Raw genomic sequence first — 22,012 nt, 5'->3', positions numbered from 1 at the left:
AATCCCCCATAATTATCACTGTTCCATTCCTGCACACATCATTTATTTGTGTATTTATAGCCCGCCCCACCTCCAGGTCATTATTTGGGGGCCTATAGACCACACCCACCAGCGTCTTCCTCCCCTTGCTGTTCCTTATCTCCATCCACAACGATTCCACGTTCTGCTCTTTGGCGCCTATATCTTCCCTTACTACCACCCTGATACTATCCTTAATTAGCAGAGCTACCCCTCCCCCTTTTTCCTCCCGTCTATCCTTCCTAAACACTTGATACCCCTGGACATTCAGCTCCCAGTCCCTGTCACCCTGCAACCACGTCTCTGTAATGGCCACCAGATCATATCCATTTGTGCTGATCTGCGCCATCAGCTTATTCACTTTGTTCCGAATGCTTTGTGCATTCAGATAAAGTGTCTTCATCCCAGCCTTTATCTGGACCCTATTTGAAGGAACGCTACCAACCTTACTCATGCTCCCTACTCCCTTTATTATTGGTACATCCTTGACCTCTTCCCGTACCTGTACCCTCTCTTTTACTTTAGACACTGTAATTTCACCTACCCTTGCACCCTCCCCCCCCCAATTAGTTTAAAGCCCTATCTACAGTCCTAGTTATACGATTCGCCAGGACTCTGGTCCCAGCATGGTTCAGACCAACACCATCCCATCTGAACAGGTCCCACCTGCCCCAATACTGGTGCCAATGCCCCATAAATTCAAAACCATTCCTCCCACACCAATCCCTGAGCCACCCATTCACCTCTTTAATCCTATTTACCCTACGCCCATCTGCACGCGACTCAAGGAACTGAATGGTCTACTCTTGCTCCAATAGTTCCGATGCTCCTTCTGCAAGTGTTAATGATTAATTCTATGAAATAGAGTGAGGAAAACATTGATCAGTCAGATAAAGTATATTGAATCTTTAATAAGCTATACTCACTGAGAATGCTCTGTGAAAATGCCTTCACCCAGGCGTACATTTTAATAAATTTTATGCAAGAGATAATTTCATTCATCCTTTGAACACGCTCATCAGTCACAGAAATGCACTTCCTTCTGAAGTGTACGGTCAACCGGGACACAAACATCTTTTACAAAATAAAATAGTTTCAATTTAGAGGGATGCATCTTTTGACTTCCAATAGCTGCAAGAGATTAGCTCCAACAGAAATTACAAAATAATGTTTCCATCACAATTAACGCGTTATTGACCAATAGTTTGCCATTTTTTTTGGCAAAATTGTCAGCATAACTGTGAAATTGCCAGCAAGTTCTGGCATATGTACATGTGCAGTTAAATGTAGAAATCCAGAACAAACAGAAGGCTGAACAAATTCAGCAGATGGGGCATCTGTCGGGAGAGAGTAGAATTAACACTTGGAGTCTGTTTTGTTCCTCAACAGAGTTGAGTGAGAGGAAAATGTTAAGATACTATACTGTAGCTGGAAGAGATTGCAACTAAAATGTGGCAATCTTAAGAACAAGAAATAAATGACCAGGTATGTATTTCTGCACTGCAATAAAAATATGGGATATAAAAAAAAGAGTTAAAATGGTTTATACATCCCATACATTTTTGTCTCAATGTAAAATCACTCCTTCCCCTCGCTCACCCCAGTAAAGCCTTCTGTTTACAGAGGAAGCAATGAAGTAGAGAGGAGAATAAAAATGTGGGTATACCCCAAAAAACTACTGAGTGAAAAGAAGATGATTTCTTTGATTTATCTACATTTTTATACTTCTTACTTCATTCATATACCTTCTCTATGTCAAAAAAGAGAAATATCCTTCAAAATACAATAAATACATTGTCAATAGTATAAACCCACATACACAAATGTATCCTTGCTACAGTTAGAGCTTGTTTATGGCTTCAGGCTTGTTTTAAGATAGAAGGGATTTTCTCTAAACAATTAAAAATAAGTTTTTTTAAAAAAAAGGAAAGGAGGTGAACACGAGCACCACCCAAGGGCAGGAACCTCCAGGAAAATGGTGTTCAAACACCAACTTACCCCCAAGTAAAACATGTCAGAATCTCTACATTCAGCAAGTCACTGAAGGGTGACGGACAAGACAAAGGCTCAAACAGCAAGCAAGTTTAAGAGAACATGAGCTGAAAAAGTAAACAAACTTAAAAAGAAAGAAACAAAGACTTATTATTTGAAGAAGTGCTCTAAATGCACAGAATAGTCCACGGTACTACTCAGACTACTAGTTAGTGAAATCATAAGAAATTGCAATACTATTTCTTCTGAGAGACAGGAAAGGAAATCAACAAATTGTAGGAATGAAAGGAAGCTCTTTCAGTGACGAAGATTTTGAAGTGGAAACGACAACTGAGGCACCTGTAAACAGGTGAACAGAGGATTCCTCCGCAGTACGGTGAGTAGAGAGGGTTCCTTTACATAATGCATCATAAGAAATGTGTTGTTAAAAACTGACATCAAAATTACAGCATGTTCCCAAGCCAGGGCACTTAATGGTGATTTCTGTGATCACTCTTGAAGTATGTACAAGATGTGAATAACTCAAACTGTGCTTCAAATTAAAATCAACGTATACAACTTTAAACACTAGCAGTAGAAAAATTTAGTTGCCCATAGTACCAAAAAAGCACTGTAAGATTAAATTTAATGTTTCAAAATGTAAACAAACAATTAATCAAAATTATTAAAAACTATCAAAATGTCCAAATTCATATGATATTTATTTTTATTTCCAAATTTTGCACTATAATAAGCGTAACATACCATAATTCAATACATAACTACTTTTCAATTAAACTATTTTGTTTTGGAAAGAGGACACAACTCACCATCGCTGGATAGAAGAGTATGAAGATTGCAGAACCAAGGAAGGCAGTAGGACCAAGTAATGTAGCATTATAAATCATTCCCAGAACTGCTACAAGTGGCCCGCCTGCTAACAAACTTCCTACTGCAGCAGCTTCAAATAGTCGCTGTCCGTCACTTGAACAGATATTGATAAGCTATGGGCAGAAGGGAAATCAGAACATTTGAATGATTCTACAGATAAGGCATTCGATTCCTGACATTAACAAAATATACATTTGCTGCATTTTCTTTTTAAAAAAATCATCTGCAGATGTATATTCAATACTCACCTCCCTACTGTCTTTGCTCATCTGCCTTTACACATGTTAGGGCTGGAGCATTATATCACATAATGAACAATGTAATTTTTCTACCGAATTGAATCCTGTACAACTTAGTGGGAAGACAAGGATGACACAAAGAATCTACAGGGAGTCATAAACAAGTTAGGTGAGTGGGCAAAAACTTGGCAGATGGGATATAATGTAGGAAAATGTGAAGTTATGCATTTTGGTACGAAGAATACAGCTGAATATTATCTAAATGGCGAAAGACTGCAGAAAGCTGCAGCCAAGAGACTTTGGGGTACTCATGCATAATTCACAAAAAGCAAGCATGCAAGTTCAGCAGGTAATTGGGAAGGCAGATGGAATGTTAGCCTTTATTGCAAAGGGAATGGAGTATAAAAATAGGGAAGTCTTGCTAAAACCATACAAGGCACCAGTTTGACCACATAGCTGGGATACTATGAACAGTTTTAATCCCGTTATCTAAAGAAAGATATACTGGCATTGAGGCAGTCAAGAGAAGATTCACTAGATTGATCCCAGGTATGGTTGATTTGATTTGTCATTGTCACATGTATTAACATACAGTGAAAAGTATTGTTTCTTGCATGCTATACAAAGCATACCATTCATAGAGAAGGAAAGCTGAGATTGCAGAACTTAATGTTACGGTTTTAGTTAGGGTGTAGAGAAAGATCCACTCAATACAAGACAGGTCCATTCAAAAGTCTGATGGCAGCACTTCTTGAGTCAGTTGATACATGACCTCAGATTTTTGTATCTTTCTCCCAACCAAAGAAGGTAGAAGAGAGAATGTCGGTGGGGAGGGAGGGGTTGTGTGTGTGTGTCCCCTTAATTATGCTGGCTGCTTTGCCGCGGCAGTGGGAAATGTAGACAGGGTCAATGGATGGGAGACCGGTTTGCGTGATGAACTGGGCTACATTCCTGACCTTCTGTAGTTTCTTGAGGTCTTGGGCACAGCAGGAGCCATACCAAGCTGTGATAGAACCAGAAAGGATACTTTCTATAGTGCATCTGTAAAAGTTGGTGAGAATTGTAGCTGACATGCTAAATTTTCTTAGTTTTCCGAGAAAGTAGAGGTGATGGTGTGCTTCCTTAACTATAGTGTCGGCAGTGGGGGCAAGGACAGATTGTTGGTGATCTGGACACCTAAAAACTCAAAGTTCTTGACCCTTTTTACTTTGCCCCTGTTGATGTAGACAGAGGCATGTTCTCCTCTGTTTCCTGAAGTCAGTGACAATGTCCTTTGTTTTGTTGACACTGACGGAGACATTCTTGAAAGCTTGACAGGATAGATGGCAACAGGTTGTGTCCCTTTGCAGCACAGTCTAGGGTTAGACAGCATTATCTCAGAATAGGGGGTCACCCATTTAAGACAGACTTGAGAAGGAATTTGTGGAATTCTTTAATGTACAGAGCTGTAGAGGCTGGGTCATTAAACATGTTCAAGGATGAGATGGACAGGTTTTTAATCAGTAAGAAAATCAAGGGGATTCCCGTGGCGTTCTGGGGATCATCTGGTGATGATCTTTGCGTCATCGCTGGAGACGGGAGAGGTTCCGGAGGACTGCGGATGTGGTTCCTATATTCAAGAAAGGGAATAGAGATAGCCCAGGAAATTATCAACCGGTAAGTCTAACGTCAGTGGTTGGTAAGTTGATGGAAAAGATCCTAAGAGACAGGATTTATGAACATTTAGAGAGTATAGTATGATCAAAAGTAGTCAGCATGGCTTTTTCAAAGGCGGATCGTGCCTTACGAGCCTGGTTGAGTTCTTTGAAAATGTGACTAAACACATTGACGAAGGAAGAGCAGTAGATGTGGTTTATGGACTTCAGCAAGGCATTCAATAAGGTCCCCCATGCAAAGCTTATTGAGAAAGTGAGGGGGCATGGGATCCAAGGGGACGCTGCTTTGTGGATCCAGAAATGGCTTGCCCACAGAAGGCAGAGAGTGGTTGTAGATGGGTCTTTTTCTGCATGGATGTCGGTCACCAGTGGAGTGCCTCAGGGATCTGTTCTGGGACCCTTGCTCTTTGTGATTTTTATAAATTACCTGGATGAGGAAGTGGAGGGACGGGTTGGTATGTTTGCTGATGACACAGAGGTTGGAAGTGCTGTGGATAGTTTGGAGGGATGTCAGAAGTTGCAGCGTTACATAGATAGGATGCAAGACTGGGCAGAGAAGTGGCAGATGGACTTCAACCCAGATAAATGTGTAGTGGTACATTTTGGCAGGTCCAATGGGATGAAGGAATATAATATTAAGGGTAAGACTCTTAGCAGTGTGGAAGATCAAAAGGATCTTGGGGTCCGGGTTCATAGGACTCTCAAACTGGCTTCACAGGTAGATGATGTGGTTAAGAAGGCATATGGTGAACTGGCCTTCATCAATCGAGGAACTGAGTTTAGGAGTTGGGAGATACTTCTGCAGCTGTACAAGACTCTGGTCAGACCCCACTTGGAGTACTGTGCTCAGTTCCGTTTGCCTCATTACAGGAAGAATGTGGAAACTATTGAAAGGGTGCAGAGAAGATTTACAAGGATGTTGCCTGGATTGGGTGGCATGCCTTATGAGGATAGGTTGAGAGAGCTCGGTCTTTTCTCCTTGGAGAGATGAAGGATGAGAGGGGACCTGATAGAAAAGCGTATAAGATGTTGAGAGGTATTGATCGGGTAGATTCTCAGAGGCTTTTTCCCAGGGCTGAAATGGCTGCCACAAGAGGACACAGGTTTAAGGTGCTGGGGAGTAGAGACAGAGGAGATGTCAGGGGTAAGTTTTTCACTCAGAAGGTGGTGGGTGAGTGGAATCGGCTGCCGTCGGTGGTGGTGGAGGCAAATTCGATAGGGTCTTTTAAGAGACTTCTGGACGAGTACATAGGAATTATTAGGATTGAAGGTTATAAGTAAGCCTAGAAGGCAGAGATATGATCGGCGCAACTTGTGGGCCGAAGGGCCTGTTTGTGCTGTAGTTTCTCTATGATTTCTATGATAAGGCAGGAAAGTGGAATTGAGGATTATATCAGTCATGATCTCGCTGAATGCCAGAGCAGATTCAATGGGCCAAATGGCCGACTTCTGCTTCGACATATTATGATTTAGTATGGTCCTTCGAGGCCCCAGCGTGCACTTTTTGCATTTTGTTCAGGTCAGTGCTAGTCCTTGTAGATTATTCTAATTAAAGCTTATTTTTATTTATGCTTTTAGTGCAACGTGCATTTGCATTTAATACACAGAGATGCAATACGTCCAATGTACATTTTAAAATTATATTAGTAACTTGAGATTGTCTGGCGCCATTGCCAATGATGAGGAATGACTACTTCCATCCAAGACTTAACAATAAGCCATACTGCATGCTTGACTCAATCAATGCCACAAGCCATAGTTTCTACGATCATGAATTTTGAACAGTGTTTATGTCAATATCTATATCCTAAATAACTATATCAAAACTTTGATTAAGAAAAGCTACAAAACTGTATGCCAACAGAAGGTAAAGCTTAATTTGCCTTGTTACACAAAGTGCAGGCCTGCTACCACTTATGTGGTTGCAGTGCGTGCCTTCTAGCTTTACTGCCATTTTCCTCTGCAACTCCGTACTTACCCTTTACACATTCGTGACTTCTTGAAAATTAAATCTCTTTACACTTCACTACTTGCAGAGACTACATCCTGAGCGCCAAACCTCAACCACATGCCACCGACTCCCATGCCCCAGCTGTGCTCTAGCTTTCTTTCATCACTGGCCACATCCAATCAGTTCCCACACCATGATTTTTATTCACTTTTGGGTCAGAATTTGTTACCTGCAATTTTTCTGCTCCTATCCTAGCATTCATTCACTCTGACTCCCTAAACTATTGCAGCCCTCTGTCCCTGTAATAATTAGAGTTAAGGCAGATATTGGCCTGCAACAACCTGAAATTCAGTATTTTAGGTCCGTATATTAATCTATGTTATTTTGCATCCATCAAACTGTTATCGGACAACAAATTTTAATGAAATTGGGCACACAAAATGGAAGCAAACTAAAGCTACCCTCAGAGCCCTCCACTAAAGATCACAAAGTAACAGACACTGATCAGTAGGCAAGAGCATGCTTTTAGAATGCAAATGAGGACTAGCACATAAGGGAAGCTGGACAGGATGGCACCTACAGGAACTAAATTAAAAAACACATCCCCACCCCATCAAAATCAGCACTTCTAAACCAGTCAAACAACCCATGGAGACACCTAAAATTAACACAGTTAAGGAAACGTCCCTGGCCCCTCAAGCCTCTTTGAGATCAATAACACACCTCTGGTTCAAACCCCAGAGATTCTAGACCATTGATAACCAACCAGACAAAAACGATTAACACACGCTTAAAACAATTGCTCCAACACTCGAAAACATCGAAACAGGATGGCTGAAGTCAAATACTGTAAATAAAGGATTAGCATTTGAAACGCGATATTCAGGTATAACCGTAGCCCGTTGTGGGGGAGTCTTTAGAGCGCTTTCGCGACAGTCCGATTGTATGTCCTGACTGCGCTTCTCCGTCGACATAAAAGAAAATAAAGCTGTGCCGTTATTGAACTTCACCCTGAGTCTGTAGTGGTCGTTTCGCCCACTCGCGCTAACAATTGGGGGCTCGTCCGGGATTGCGACTGTCGCTGGAACGCCATCTCCTGGCACTGGGTGAGTATCTTTACTCATTCCATCAAACCCGCGGAATATTAGTGTCCCAGTGTCAGAGCGGTGTTTCACGATTGCCGCGATCTGAACTTGTGAACAGGGTCCGTTCAGCAGCTGCACAGCAGTAACGTGGGTTTAAGTTTCTTTTTGGGTGGGCGGCTGGGATCGCGAACTGTGATTTGTTTTGTTATTTTTACATTCCGCTGACGCCCAACCACAGACTGACTGCCCACTAGTGAACCCGACAGAACAGGTGTTACAGAGTAGGGGTATTACTCTGGGATTGAAGGTTCAGGGACAGCACCCTGGGATTTAAGGTTAAGGAGGACATCCAAGGTTTCGGGCCACTGGGATCAGACTCTCGGAGTTCGGTACACGTCCGGGTGCTGCAAGTCGGTGAGGACCTCTGCAGGCGTGAGAGATCGGGCCACTGGGGGCAAAATCCGCGAGGAATTTGCTACATGTCCGGGCGCTACTAAGTCTGGAGCCTCTGTGAATGCCTCGACCATGACAAGCAGGAGACCTCTGGTAGCGTGAAAAAACGACTACACATCGGGGGACTCCGACCCGTGGTCAACTACACGCCAGTCTGCACCCAGGTCCGGGTGACTCCCTGGGAGATAGGGAAACGGCTGCCCTCTGAGAGTCGATTTAGTGATAGGAGTTTGGGTAGGAGCTAGTGGCCCCGGTCACTGTAGTTGGTAGTCTCTCCGTACGCTGCGGCCCCTGCGGAGAGGCTGTACAGAGCTCATCTGCCTCCGAGAGCGGCAATCTCCCAGCTACACGCAGGTTGGGCTCTGCGGGTTGTCACTGAAGGTACAAACATACTAACAGTGGAAACACAAGACCGTAACCCAGAGATACACACACAAGTATCTGTGAAAGCATTAGAGCCAAGGTTGGTACACTACTGACCCTAGTAAAGGAAACTAACATGGATAGCAACAATACCACCTTTGAATGGGGACCAGAAGGGTCCCTCACCCACTATCTAGCAGAGAAAAACAGGAATCTAATTAAAAGCATGATGAAGGCAGGGTGGAAGCCCCACAACCCTCACGAAATCCAATGGGAGTGGTGGGCGAAACAGAAAAGGAGCAAGGATGACAAGGCTTGGATCCTAATATTAAAGGCTCATGTCATCCTTGCAGGACGAGTTCATAAATATGTACAAGGCAAGCAGGAGCAAGCTGCACAGCGACAACACGCTGCTGTGATGGCCGCTAACCCTGTGCTGCCAGTGCTGTCCGACTTCTCACGCGAACTTCCGAGTGAGGAGTGTCCCGACTGGGAATGTTTAGTGGATGAAACGGGTCCACTATGCCCAACAGGGGGGAGCATTCCACCTACCACCGACCCCCATCCCAGAGCGTAATGGCAGCCCCCGTTAAAATTGAGTGTGTCCCCGGGGGGCAAGGGGGAGACGGGCGAGGGCAATCTGCCCAGGCTCAGATAAAGATGACATATGTATCCCTTGCCCCAGGGGACACCATGATACTGCTGGACAAACTCCCGACCCTCCAGCCCAGACACAGTAACGCGATCTTCTGGCAAAAACTTAAGGAGATGCAAATGTGTCACAATTTACATAATCGGGATACAGCAGGGCTCGTAAGAGCCAAAATGCCGGAGAGTTATTGGACCTGTCTTCAGGTAGAGCACCAGAATGGGACCTGGTGTGCGAACCTGAACGAGAGCCGCCGAGAGCAAGACCAAGCTCTGATGGATTTTAAAGATGATATTACCCAAACCATGGGGCGAGTCCCCGTGAGCTGGAATGCAATCGTAGGGGTAGTGCAGGGGGAGGAAGGAGCCCAGGAATATGGGCGACGGAAATTTGACGCCTTTTTGGCCCATGGGGGAATGCCCGATGCCGATAGACAGAACCTCGCATTCCTCCAGCTATATAAGGACGGGCTGAGCCCAGCGCACCAAGCAATCCTAAAGACCGGGTTGGTAAACTTCAACACCTTTGATGAGCTAGAGAACTGGGCTATTACTGTAGACAACCAACAGAGAAAGATCCAAAGCGCTAGGGCAGGGGTATCTTCCCTGGGAACTGACAGGGGGGTGGGGGGGGTGCTGCTGCTACAGGTGTGAGAAACCTGGTCATTATAGAAAGGACTGCCGAGTTCAGATGCCCCAACCCTCCCACATATGCCACAATTGCGTCAGGACTGGACACAACGACTCAGTTTGCCGTAGGTTCCCAAGGAGAGAGAGAGCGATCCCCCCAGGTACGACCAAACCCCGGCAAGCGCCTCCGACCTGAAAGAGAACAAAGTAATTTCCGATACTGCACACCACAGCCACCAGCAGCTGCTGGATATAAGAACATAAGAAATAGGAGCAGGAGTAGGCCATCTAGCCCTTCAAGCCTGCCCCGCCATTCAATAAGATCATGGCTGATCTGTCGTGGCTCAGTTCCACATTCCCGCCCTCTCCCCATAACCCTTAATCCCCTCTCTTATCAAAAACCCATCAACCCGCGTCTTAAAAATATTTAGCGAGGTAGCCTCCACCACTTCAACGGGCAGAGAATTCCAGAGATTCACCACCCTTTGAGTGAAGAAGTTCTTCCTCAACTCCGTTCTAAACCGCCCCCCCTTTATCTTGAGGCTGTGCCCCCTAGTCCTACTGTCCTTTCTGAGCGGGAAGAGTCTCTCCACCTCTATCCTATCCATTATACAGACTCTGGCGGCGCAAAAGGCCGCATGAATTGCGTCGGCCCCCACCCCGGGAGTCGAACCCTGCATCTGGGTTAACGCATCGTTAGGGGGCCGGCGATGCAAAATATTAATAGATACGGGGGCTGTGATATCCCTCACCAACATGGCACTTCCTACAATCCACCGTTCCATTGTAGTAGTGAGGGTAGAGGGAAATAGAACTACAGCTTACCAGAGCGAGGCAGTCCTACTAGAGATTGAGGACATCTTACTCCCAGTACACTTCTAGGTATGCCCGAATCAGGAGGGAACAATCTTGGGGATAGACCTCCTGGGGGAGTTAGGGGCAGTGGTGGATGCCTTTAACAAGCGCCTGCTGTGGACTGCGAGAAAGGAACACAAAAGTGGGATTCAGGGATACTGGGTCCCGAACAAAAACGTGGCTGCAGTCCGGGCAGGAGACCACACATACACAGCCCGAGACTGGGGAAAGGAAGGGATAGTAGAACTTCTATGCCAATCATTACCCCAAGTCTGGGCAGCAGGGAAACAAGACTGCAGCCTCATAAAAATCCCTCCCCTACACATACATGGGCCGATCCACACCCCTCACAAACAATACCCCATAAAGCCCGAGGCTCTACAGGCCACTGAGAAAATTGTTCAGGCTCTGGTTGCTCAGGGTATTTTAAAACCTAGTGTCTAACACCAACTCCCCGATATGGCCAGTCCGTAAGCCAGACAGAAGTTACCGACTGACCATAGACTACACTGCCCTAAACAAAATAACCCCAAAAGGACACCCCATAGGCGCGAGTCCATCCACTATTTTTAACGGACTCCGACCTGAACATGGTACTTTCTGTGTTAGACATAGCAAACGAATTCTGGTCCATCCCACTTCACACAGACACCCAGGAAAGGTTCGCCTTTACCTGTGGAGGGAAACAGTACACATGAACACGCCTCCCCCAAGGGTTCCACAACAGTCCCAACATTTTCCACTGAGTTATGAGTGAGGCCCTTGAGGACTGCGATCTGTTCCCATATAGAAGTACCTTCCTCCAGTATGTGGACGACATCCTTTTGCCTCCACCAACCTCACAGGACATATAGGAGCCCTATCCACAATCCTATGCGCCTTGCAGGCTGCGGGGTTTAAAATCAACCCAACCAAGGCACAGATTGCACAACAGGAGGTCCGGTATTTAGGACACAACATAAGTCAAGGAAAGAGAGCCCTCCCCTCCGATCGGAAGACTGCGATTATAAATATGCCCCGTCCAAACACAGTGAAAGGGGTGCGTAGAGTTATGGGACTCTTTAACTACTGCCGGAATTTCATTGACCAGTTCGCATCCCTGGCTGAACCAATTCAGCGGCTGATCAAAGGGGGAAAGCCAGGAGCAGGAACGATTGAGTGGGGACCCGAACAGGAGGTAGCATACACATGCCTAAAATCAGAATTATTAGCAGCTCCAGGCCTAAGCCTGCCTAACATAACCAAACCCTTCCACCTCTTCTGTGACTCAGAAGAGGGATTTTATAGCTCCGTGGTAACCCAAGAACACGGGGGTACCATGCGACCGGTGGCATACTATTCCACCCAACAATCCCCAGTAGCCCAGGGACTGCACAAGTGTGTGGCGGCTCTAGATTGCGCCGCCTGGGCAGTCAGGGTATGCGAACCAATCACTATGTAAGGACAAATCATTTTTGCACAAAACACACCATCGTCGAGCTCCTGAATACAGGCCGACTCCGGACTGTTTCGGATGCCCAAAGGGCCAATTGGGAAGCAGTACTCCTCCCCCGAGACTGGTCCATCCAGATACTGTGGGATACTGGGAAGAACCCCGCTGAGGGACTCCTATCAGAGGGAAGTCCACACTACTGCCCGATTAACCCAGCCACTGAAGAGGAGGGACAGATTAATGACCAACCCCTAGATAACCCCAACCTCATTCTGTATGTAGACGGGTCCCGAAGACAAGTAGAGGGACAATACTGCACAGGTTGGGCAGTAGTAGACCAAAAAGGGACACTGGTAGCAAAAGACACTATGAGTGGGGAGACCTCAGCCCAAGTGGCCGAACTCATAGCCCTCATGGAGGCCCTCAAGACAGGAAGGGGAAAGCAAGTAAATGTGTATACTGACAGCCAATACGTGTTTGGGGTGGTCCACGATTCCATGATGGATGGCCAGGAAAAGGCACGGGTTTATCACCACGGGGTGGCGGGGGGGGGGGGGGGGGGGGGGGCACATAAAGCACGAAAATATAATCCAAGACCTGGTAGCTGCAGCCAGTATGCCCTCAGAAGCAGCCATAATTAAGATAAAAGCCCACCAAAGAGTAGAGACAGCAGAACAGAAAGGGAACCAACTAGCAGACGCTGCAGGCAAGGCTGCAGCTGGGGAAGCCCTCCCGCATATAGCCGCCACCACAACAGCACCCTTGGAGGAAGTAGATATTTATAAGCTGCAGGGTAATACCAGCCCAGATGAGGTGGCACAGTGGGAACAGTCTGGGGCGTCCAGGGACAAAGATGGAATGTGGTGCAGAGGGCACCAAGTAGTCGCCCCCTCATTTATACACACCGAACTACTCTGACTCCACCACGAGCCAGACCACTCCGGCCGGGATGGGACCCTGGCCTGACTATCAGCTGATTGGTGGTGGCCAGGGATGGGACGGGACGTAGCCAAACATTGCCAGCGCTGTATCATATGCGCCCAGCACAACCCCGGCCGACCCGAGAGTCAAACTGGCCCACCAACCCCAACCAAAAGGACCCTGGGAAAACCTGTAGATCGACTTCATAGGCCCCCTATCCACTAGCCAAGGGAAGAAATATTGTTTAGTCTTAATTGATCAATTCACCCACTGGGTGGAAGTATTCCCAACTTGGGATGGTGAAGCCACCACCGTAGCCCGCATCCTAACACACGAAATCATCCCGAGGTGGGGAGTCCCACTACAACTAGACTCCGACCAAGGGACCCACTTCACAGGCAAAATAATGAAACAGGCTTGTAAGACCCTGGGAATCCGACAGCAATTCCATATCCCATACCGCCCTCAGAGTTCTGGGATGGTCGAGCGAATGAACCGCACACTTAAAAATGCAATTGCCAAGTCAATTGCTGAGACAGGTAAGGGGTGGGTAGATGTCCTTCCCTGTATTTTAATGCGCCTACGAGCCACCCCCGGTTGCACTATAGGACTTACACCATTTGAATTAATGATGGGGAGGGCAATGAGACTCCCAGAAAACATAGCGGTAGGAGGAGAAGAACTGGCACCCCTCCGGGATAAAATGAAAAGATATGTGCAACAGTTAGACCACCAACTCAGAGAGCTACACCATGCAGCCAGAGACCAACAGGCTATAAAAGACCAGATTAGGAAACATGACATCTGCCATACCCCCACACTTCCCCAGGCAGGGGACAAGGCTTTGGTCCGAGTTGCCCCCGATCAAACAGGGTTTGCACGGAAATGAATAGGACCCCATGAAATTATCTTCACCAGCAACACACGTGCCTGTGTTGACATCAAAGGGAAAGACCTTTGGAAACACTGGTTACAGCTAAAGGCATACCACCGGCGGGGGGCTGGGTGGAAGAGAGAGAGAGAGAGAGAGAGACAGGACAGACTGACCGTAAAGACAAGAGTAGTCCGTCGACATAAATGGGCCACGTATCGACCCATAACTAACCGCCTCTATTCACACAGCAGAGATCGAATTAACAACCTTCATCTCTAGGACGGAGGAGAGCCACACATCAGCCATGGCTCTAATATGTGTATATATGTATATAGATGTAGAGGCATGCCTAAGTAGATTAATTTATAGAGATTAGTTAATATTAAGATTCTAATACCTGGCGGCCACCAGGCTTTGTGTACCCTTCCGACCCCTCTCCAGGATGATAACCACTTTGAGGGTGGCCCTATCCGTGATCTTCTTGTCAAGGTTCGCCATCCAGGGATACACCACCTATCAACAATCCCATGGAATAATATTCAATACGTCTGAGGCGTTGTGCGTGCTGGCAGCACCATACCCCGAGAACAACAGAGTGTATTCCAATGCATGGCTACAAGTCCACCCAGGTCCCGACATGACCTGCTTCACCTGCACATTGGATAAGACCCAAACATGTATCCAACGGCCAGACTTGCTGAGCGACTCTGGCTGCACCTTTGGAACGATCTGCGCCCTTCCCGAGAGCCCACGGATCCAGCCACAAAGAGATATTTTGAAACCGGACACTGACATTTGCGGGTACTGTGGACTAGTTGAGGCTCCAGTAGTCTCACTATATGTATGTTTTGCACTTCCTACAACGTGTGCCCCCACGACCACGACGCCCGAAATCTTACCCTGCCCCTTGCTGAGCAGGGGGCCGGAGGGAGGACTGGTGTTGTGGAACGAGGGAGAAATTGTAGATGACAACATGAAACACAAAATCGTGCCTGTTCTGATCAATACCTCAGGGATCCAGGTACCGGGATACTGTTCAGAACAGACACGAGACATGTACCAAATGCTGGGCAGGGTAACTATAAAGTGGGCTATCGATGCGATGGGAGCAACACACTACAGAGACAACACACAAACACACAGAAGCAAAAGGGGCATAGTCAATGGCATCCTCACAGGGATAAACATCGGACCTCTCAAGAGGTTATTACAGAAGGTCAGGGGGCATGGAGTTGGGGGTAGGGTGTTAGCGTGGATAGAGGACTGGTTGTCAAATAGGAGGCAGAGAGTGGGGGTCAATGGGTGCTATTCGGATTGGCGGATGGTGACTAGTGGAGTGCCCCAGGGGTCGGTGCTGGGGCCTCAGCTATTTACCATTTATATAGATGATCTGGAGGAGGGAACCGAGTGTAGGGTGTCGAAATTTGCTGATGACACCAAAATTGGTGGAAAGGCAAATTGTGCGGAGGGTGGGGAGAGTCTACAGAAGGATCTAGATAGGCTGGGCGAATGGGCCAGGGACTGGCAAATGGAATTTAATGTTGGCAAGTGCGAGGTGGTCCACTTTGGTAGGAATAATGGTAGGAAGGATTATTACTTACGTGGAGAAAAACTGCAGCAGGCGACGGTGCAGAGGGACCTCGGGGTCCTTGTGCATGAGTCGCAAAAACCCAACTTGCAGGTGCAGCAGGTGGTCAGGAAGGCAAATGGGATGCTGGCTTTCATCGCGAGGGGAATTGAATATAAAAGTAGGGAGGTCTTGCTGCAGCTGTATAGGGCATTGGTGAGGCCGCAGCTGGAGTACTGTGTGCAGTTTTGGGCGCCGTACTTACGCAAGGATATTTTAGCCTTGGCGGGAGTGCAGAGGAGGTTTACTAGGCTGATTCCGGAGTTGAGGGGGTTGAGCTATGAGGAGAGGCTGAATAGATTAGGCTTGTACTCGTTAGAGTTTAGAAGAATGAGGGGAGATCTCATTGAGACGTATAAGATGATGAATGGGATGGATAGGATAGAGGTGGAGAGACTCTTCCCACTCAGAAAGGATAGTAGGACTAGGGGGCATAGCCTCAAGATAAAGGGGGGGCGGTTTAGAACAGAGTTGAGGAGGAACTTCTTCACTCAAAGGGTGGTGAATCTCTGGAATTCTCTGCCCATTGAAGTGGTGGAGGCTGCCTCGCTAAATATTTTTAAGACGCGGGTTGATGGGTTTTTGATGAGAGAGGGGATTAAGGGTTATGGGGAGAGGGCGGGAATGTGGAACTGAGCCACGACAGATCAGCCATGATCTTATTGAATGGCGGGGCAGGCTCGAAGGGCTAGTTGGCCTACTCCTGCTCCTATTTCTTATGTTCTTAACTCAGTTGACATCCAGGGACTCAACAATAAGATAGAACTGTTGAAGGGAGTGATGAAAGATATCCTGCAACGGTCACTAGCCCAACAAGCCGAGCAGGCTCTTTTAGGGGAGAGGGGTGCCTGGACCAGGTACACAGTGGGGAGGTGCCTGATTGGATTGACAGCACCCAGCTTGCACAACTTGCAGATCAGAAGAGGGTGCTGGATAGCCGAACCTTGAAAGGAATGACACGGGTATATCCGGTGATCTCCGACTGCGAGGTTAGCGAGAGTATGGGAGTAGGGATGGTCCTATTGATTCCGATAGTTACACCAGACTCGGGACCATTCCCTATCTTCCAGATTGAAAACATCGGTGTTGTTAGAGGCAATACCTCCCTCCGCTACCATATAACCAAAGTCACGGCCATCTCAAGGCATGGTGTGATGTTCAGTACCTCCCTCTCGGGATGCAAACAAAGGGGAGAGATAACCGTTTGCCCTCACCCACTGAGACAAGGAGAGGCAGCTGAATGCGGATTTAATAAAATGCAGGGCTGTACCCTAGAAATTACACCCACTGATCCACACTTTGCCTGGGCAGGATGTAGAGGACGAGGCAGGTATTGTGTAGCCACAACAAGAACATCCTTCGTATACAACGGGCTGACATGCCCTATCCCCAGCCTAAACTTCTGCTTCACCTCTCGCAGACCGGTCACTATTGGCCAGGTCCACATCACCAACTTCCGAAGTAGACAGACCCTGACACTTAATGCCACAGACCCATTGAGAGACGACCTCAAATATTACCAAGAGCCAGAACAGGCTCCCATCCCACACTTAGCAGAAGAACTGAGAGAGCTCCGTTTCAAAGCGGGACACTCTGTTCGATTATACCACCAGTTACAATCACATATGAAAACCCTAGAGCATGACACAGAGTCAGCCTTACAGAGCCAGACATGGGTTCAGAGGGTGTGGGACTGGGGTCTAAGTGTAGACATTCACCCCTGGATCCGAATAATCTCGCACATGCTGGTTGCCATCCAACTCATACTGGCCATATCCTGGGGGGTCATAATCTGCTATACATACCGCCAGCGCAAGAAAACCAAAACTAGAAGGGAACTAATCAGAATGATTGGCAGTATGGGACAATTAACAAATCGGGAAGACTTCTTCCGCGTACACCTAATTTGACAAACCGGGGCTCCCCTAAACTGTACGACTGCAGCGTGCAAGTGCGGGGAGCACCGGACATAAAATTTGTTAAGAAAATCGGTCTGAGGGAGGCAGAACAAGCCGCTCCCGGCTGACAGGGGGGAACTGTTATTGGACAACAAGTTTTATGAAATTGGGCACACAAAATGGAAGCAAACTAAAGCTACCCTCAGAGCCCTCCATTAAAATCACAAAGTTAGAGACACCGATCAGTAGGCAAGAGCATGCTTTTAGAATGCAAATGAGGACTAGCACATAAGGGAAGCTGGACAGGATGGCACCTACAGGAACTAAATTAAAAAACGCATCCCCACCCCATCAAAATCAGCACTTCTAAACCAGTCAAACAACCCATGGAGACACCTAAAATTAACATAGTTAAGGAAACGTCCCTGGCCCCTCAAGCCTCTTTGAGATCAATAACACACCTCTGGCTCAAACCACAGAGATTCTAGACCATTGATAACCAACCAGACAAAAACGATTAACACACACGTAAAACAATTGCTCCAACACTCGAAAACATCGAAACAGGATGGCTGAAGTCAAATATTGTAAATAAAGGATTAGCATTTGAAACGCGATGTTCAGGTATAACTGTAGCCCGTTGTGGGGGAGTCTTTAGAGCGCTTTTGGGACAGTCCGATTGTATGTCTTGACTGTGCTTCTCCGTCGACATAAAAGAAAATAAAGCTGTGCCATTATTGAACTTCACCCTGAGTCCATGGTGGTCGTTTCGCCCACTCGCGCTAACAATACCAATTAATATGCAACTGTTCCAACAAACCTGCATTGAGAACATACCTCACCCAGAGATTTCTCTTTTATATTCTTAAGTTTCAGGATCTTGTCAAATGCCATGGTAAGGATAGCTCCTCGAAGCCTGGCTGCAGTGCGGTAGTTCAGTGCCCAAGTCATTGCCAATGACCAGGAACGGACTACTTCCATCAGAAACAATCCAAGACTTAACAACAAGCCATATTGCATGTTCGGCTCATTCAATGCTGCATAGTCCAGGAGACGCTTCACAAGAAAAGCCTGGAAAAGGAAAACACTGATGTGAATGTGAAAAGTTATTGCAATTGTTTGTAATTTTAAAAATAAACAATAACATGTAGAATATCTATATATTGAATGTTACATTGCATATTTTACCATATTCCATTGTGAGAATCTATCTGTTTACCTACAGTTGACTGAAGAATCAAGTGGTAGTGTTTGCAAAACACTCCTGAAAGTGAACAGTGGGAGTTTAATCATACTAGAACAGGAGAAAAACAGATGAGACGTTCACATTCATATACTTTTTGGTTAATGCTCTACCTGATTGAAAATACTCACCTCCCATATAAATATACTGTACTGAAGTCAAGATGTGAATATGCAGACATATAACTTAAAGGAGGAAATGGAAACCACAAGAATGGCAACTTCATCACATCATGAAATCAACTCACATTGAGGGGGACAGTTTTATTTGAGTTCCAATAAAATATAGCACAACAATCAACTTTAATAAAAGCCCACATATAAATACAAAAAGGCTATGCATAGCACCATTTACACAGTCATATTACTACATTCTGGTCATAACAAAAAACACTACATTTTACCTGCATTACTACAAGCAATACTGTTTGGATCTACATAAGATCCTCCATCGTGAATGATGTACAACTATTGTAACAAAGTAAATCACCAAGTCAACCACTTCTTACAAAAGGATCTGCAAAAGAAGTGAAAGCCTTGGAGCATCTACATTACAGTACTTCACTCATGCTCTACATTTACAAAACAGTGTGTATGTCATTTTTCTTTGAAAATGAGAAGTCTGTAGATTCAGGACAGAGCTCACTACAATATATAGACTCTAAGAAACACTTAACCAGAACAGAATTTTCTCAAATTGTGCCAAGTCAAGAACTTAATTGTGGGTGATCCACAATCATTTTGAATAAATTAATGCCAATTCATGTAAAGATGTATACTGCACATAAAATGAAATGTAATATTCATTCAAACCTAAATAGTTTGAAATATTTTTCTTGTTTCAATTTCTACATGCTTATAGGGTTTGTCAATTCCTTTTTTGTACTACATGTATTCAATGCTTCCACCGCCAGTGGAGTAGGAAGGAGGCGTGGACAAGGGCAGAAACAAAGTGGAGAGGAAGAAAATGAGACAAAAACATGGCAACATGTTACTTATTTCTAAAAAAGAGCAGTATAGTTTGAAGATATTTCACAATGGCACATTTTGAATCAAAAGGTTCTACTTTGGATTGTGAAATAAGTCAAAAAGAATGTAAATTTTTGAGTTTAACCTTTTAGAATGCTAATTTTTTTTGCTCAAACATCTTTGTTTTGTAATTAATATAAATAAAACTGCAGAACTCTAAAACGTTCTTTACTGCTAGAATGTAACCAATTCAAAAGCCTTCTGCTGTATCAAGGCTTTTGCACACAAGAACTGGAGGCAGTCACATTTTCATCATGTGTATAATTTACTGAGCCAGCAACGAGCAAGCTTGAGACTGCAGTTCCCACTAAAAGTGACACAATCATTCTGCATTCACTTGTGAGTACAAGGATTTGCCTGACCACTTTATTGCTAATCCTAACAATACATTAGCAAATCATGTAACTCATATTTTTCCCTTTTTACCCCAACCCACTTCCATTAATGGGTTTAACAGTGACAGCAACCACAAAAACAACAAAAATTAAAATCTGACTGACTAGATCACCCAGTTAACAGTGTTTTAGCGGATCATTTTAATATGTCTAGAACAGCAGTGGCTACATCAGTAATGATCTCTTTCTGTCCATTAATGTTACTCTTGCCGACACATTCAAATGTGGACAGAGCATAAATTCTATATTGCAGTCCTATCCCCACCCCATGATCTGCTCAACAGGCAAATTACCCCCTCTTCATGCTAGAAATCTGCTCCTTCAGTCCTTGTTATTAACTTACTTCAGTGACTCAAATTAATTTTCACATTAACAACAGTTCATTTTCTCCAGAATAAATGTTTGCATATACAAATAAATACAAAATCAATTGATATTTGTAACAAAAAACAAGTATTTTTAAATATGAACAGTTCATCAATTTAAATAATAATCCATTACTTTTACACCAGACCTGTGGCAAAATTTGTGGTGGTTAAACATTTGTCTGATTGATACAAAGGCTTATATTAAAAGGCTGCAGTGTACAGATAGTCAGTATGTATACAGGCATAATTATCCAAATACCAGAATTCTGAGCACCGATTTAGGACAACTTGAAATCAACTTTCTTTGTAAAGATCCAGAAAGGCAGGAAGACAGCTCTGGAGAAACCACAGAAATTTTTTTGATGTCCATCAGTTCACGCATAGTCTCATGAACAAATCAAATATACTAGAATTATAGACAGTGCCAGTTTGCAAGTTATATAATAACTGCAGTCCCAGCAATTCTTTCACATTTAATCCCACAAGAGGATCAAGGCCCTCGTTAGAAAGTTGCTGTAATGCTGAATCACTCATCTCATTTTCACTCTGTAGCTAATTGGATCATGTTATTCTTTTCAGCGGCGAATCACCATATGAAAACAACTGTCCATTTCTTGGTAAATTGTAATGCACACCAGTCAATTTTAAAATGGCTTTTCTTGCAAACTCTCCAGTCATGTTTTATTGAGATCATGCACACACTTCTGAAAGTGTAAATTCCAGCTAAATAATTACAAATTTAATTTTGTACATTTGGCAAGAACAAAACTACATATGTGCAAGCAGCCTAAAAATTCTCAGACTGTACAACAAAACGTTGTGGGGGAATACAATAAGATGCACTTTTTCAGAAGATTCTTCGTCTCAAGATTTAAGTGGCACGAACTTATCGTTCTTGCTCATATTTACCATACAAGCCTGATCTTAAATTGGGAAATGTGATGCTTGGCATATAAAAAAAGTGTTAACACATCAACAGTTTAAAAAAAGACAAAATACTAATAAAAGCAATTGCACACAGCATGCATTGAATTATTTCGAAATGAAATTCAGGAGAGTCACTTTTATCCAGGAGGATTACTCTACCACTTACATTATTCCCCTCAAAATACCGTGACTGACAGAAATAAGTTTGAGTTTTGAAATGGACAAATGTGAAGTTTCTCTTCTTCCACAAAGATTTTCTTCCACTGAAGTATGAACATCCAGAAGCAATTGCTGGCACAACATAACTTAGCAAAATTTAAAAAAGCTGACTGGGTGAGTTTAAATGGCACTGAACATGTTACTATTTGTAATCGCTACCTTACCTGAGAGCATGGTGACCATTTCCGTATGACTTCACATTTCATCCAAAAGCCCCTTTAAATGGCAGCTCTGTAAATGCTAAGAATAGCTTCTGTTGTGCATTTCGCTACAGAGACTCCTGATTTGTAAATACATCATAATTGTAGAGAATCCTGAGCA

General features: G+C 44.9%; 1 protein-coding gene across 2 annotated transcripts in view; it reads right to left on the bottom strand.

Annotated features, from left to right (window-relative positions):
- The window catches only part of LOC145341034 (ATP-binding cassette sub-family C member 5-like), a 121,341-nt gene that overhangs the window by 61,303 nt on the left and 38,026 nt on the right, over positions 1-22,012 (bottom strand). For both annotated transcript variants that reach the window (XM_080185755.1, XM_080185754.1), the window contains 3 exons: positions 18,349-18,582; positions 2,820-2,993; positions 945-1,092 (listed from right to left, as the gene is read on the bottom strand). In XM_080185755.1, the coding sequence (XP_080041881.1) occupies positions 945-1,092; positions 2,820-2,993; positions 18,349-18,582 (556 nt within the window). The remainder of the gene's footprint in view (positions 1-944; positions 1,093-2,819; positions 2,994-18,348; positions 18,583-22,012) is intronic.

This window comes from Carcharhinus amblyrhynchos, chromosome 3 (assembly GCF_965287045.1).
Source record: "Carcharhinus amblyrhynchos chromosome 3, sCarAmb.v2.hapA, whole genome shotgun sequence".
Lineage (NCBI taxonomy): Eukaryota > Metazoa > Chordata > Chondrichthyes > Carcharhiniformes > Carcharhinidae > Carcharhinus > Carcharhinus amblyrhynchos.
Note: the sequence above shows the minus strand (reverse complement) of the source record. Positions and strands in the feature narration are given on the sequence as shown.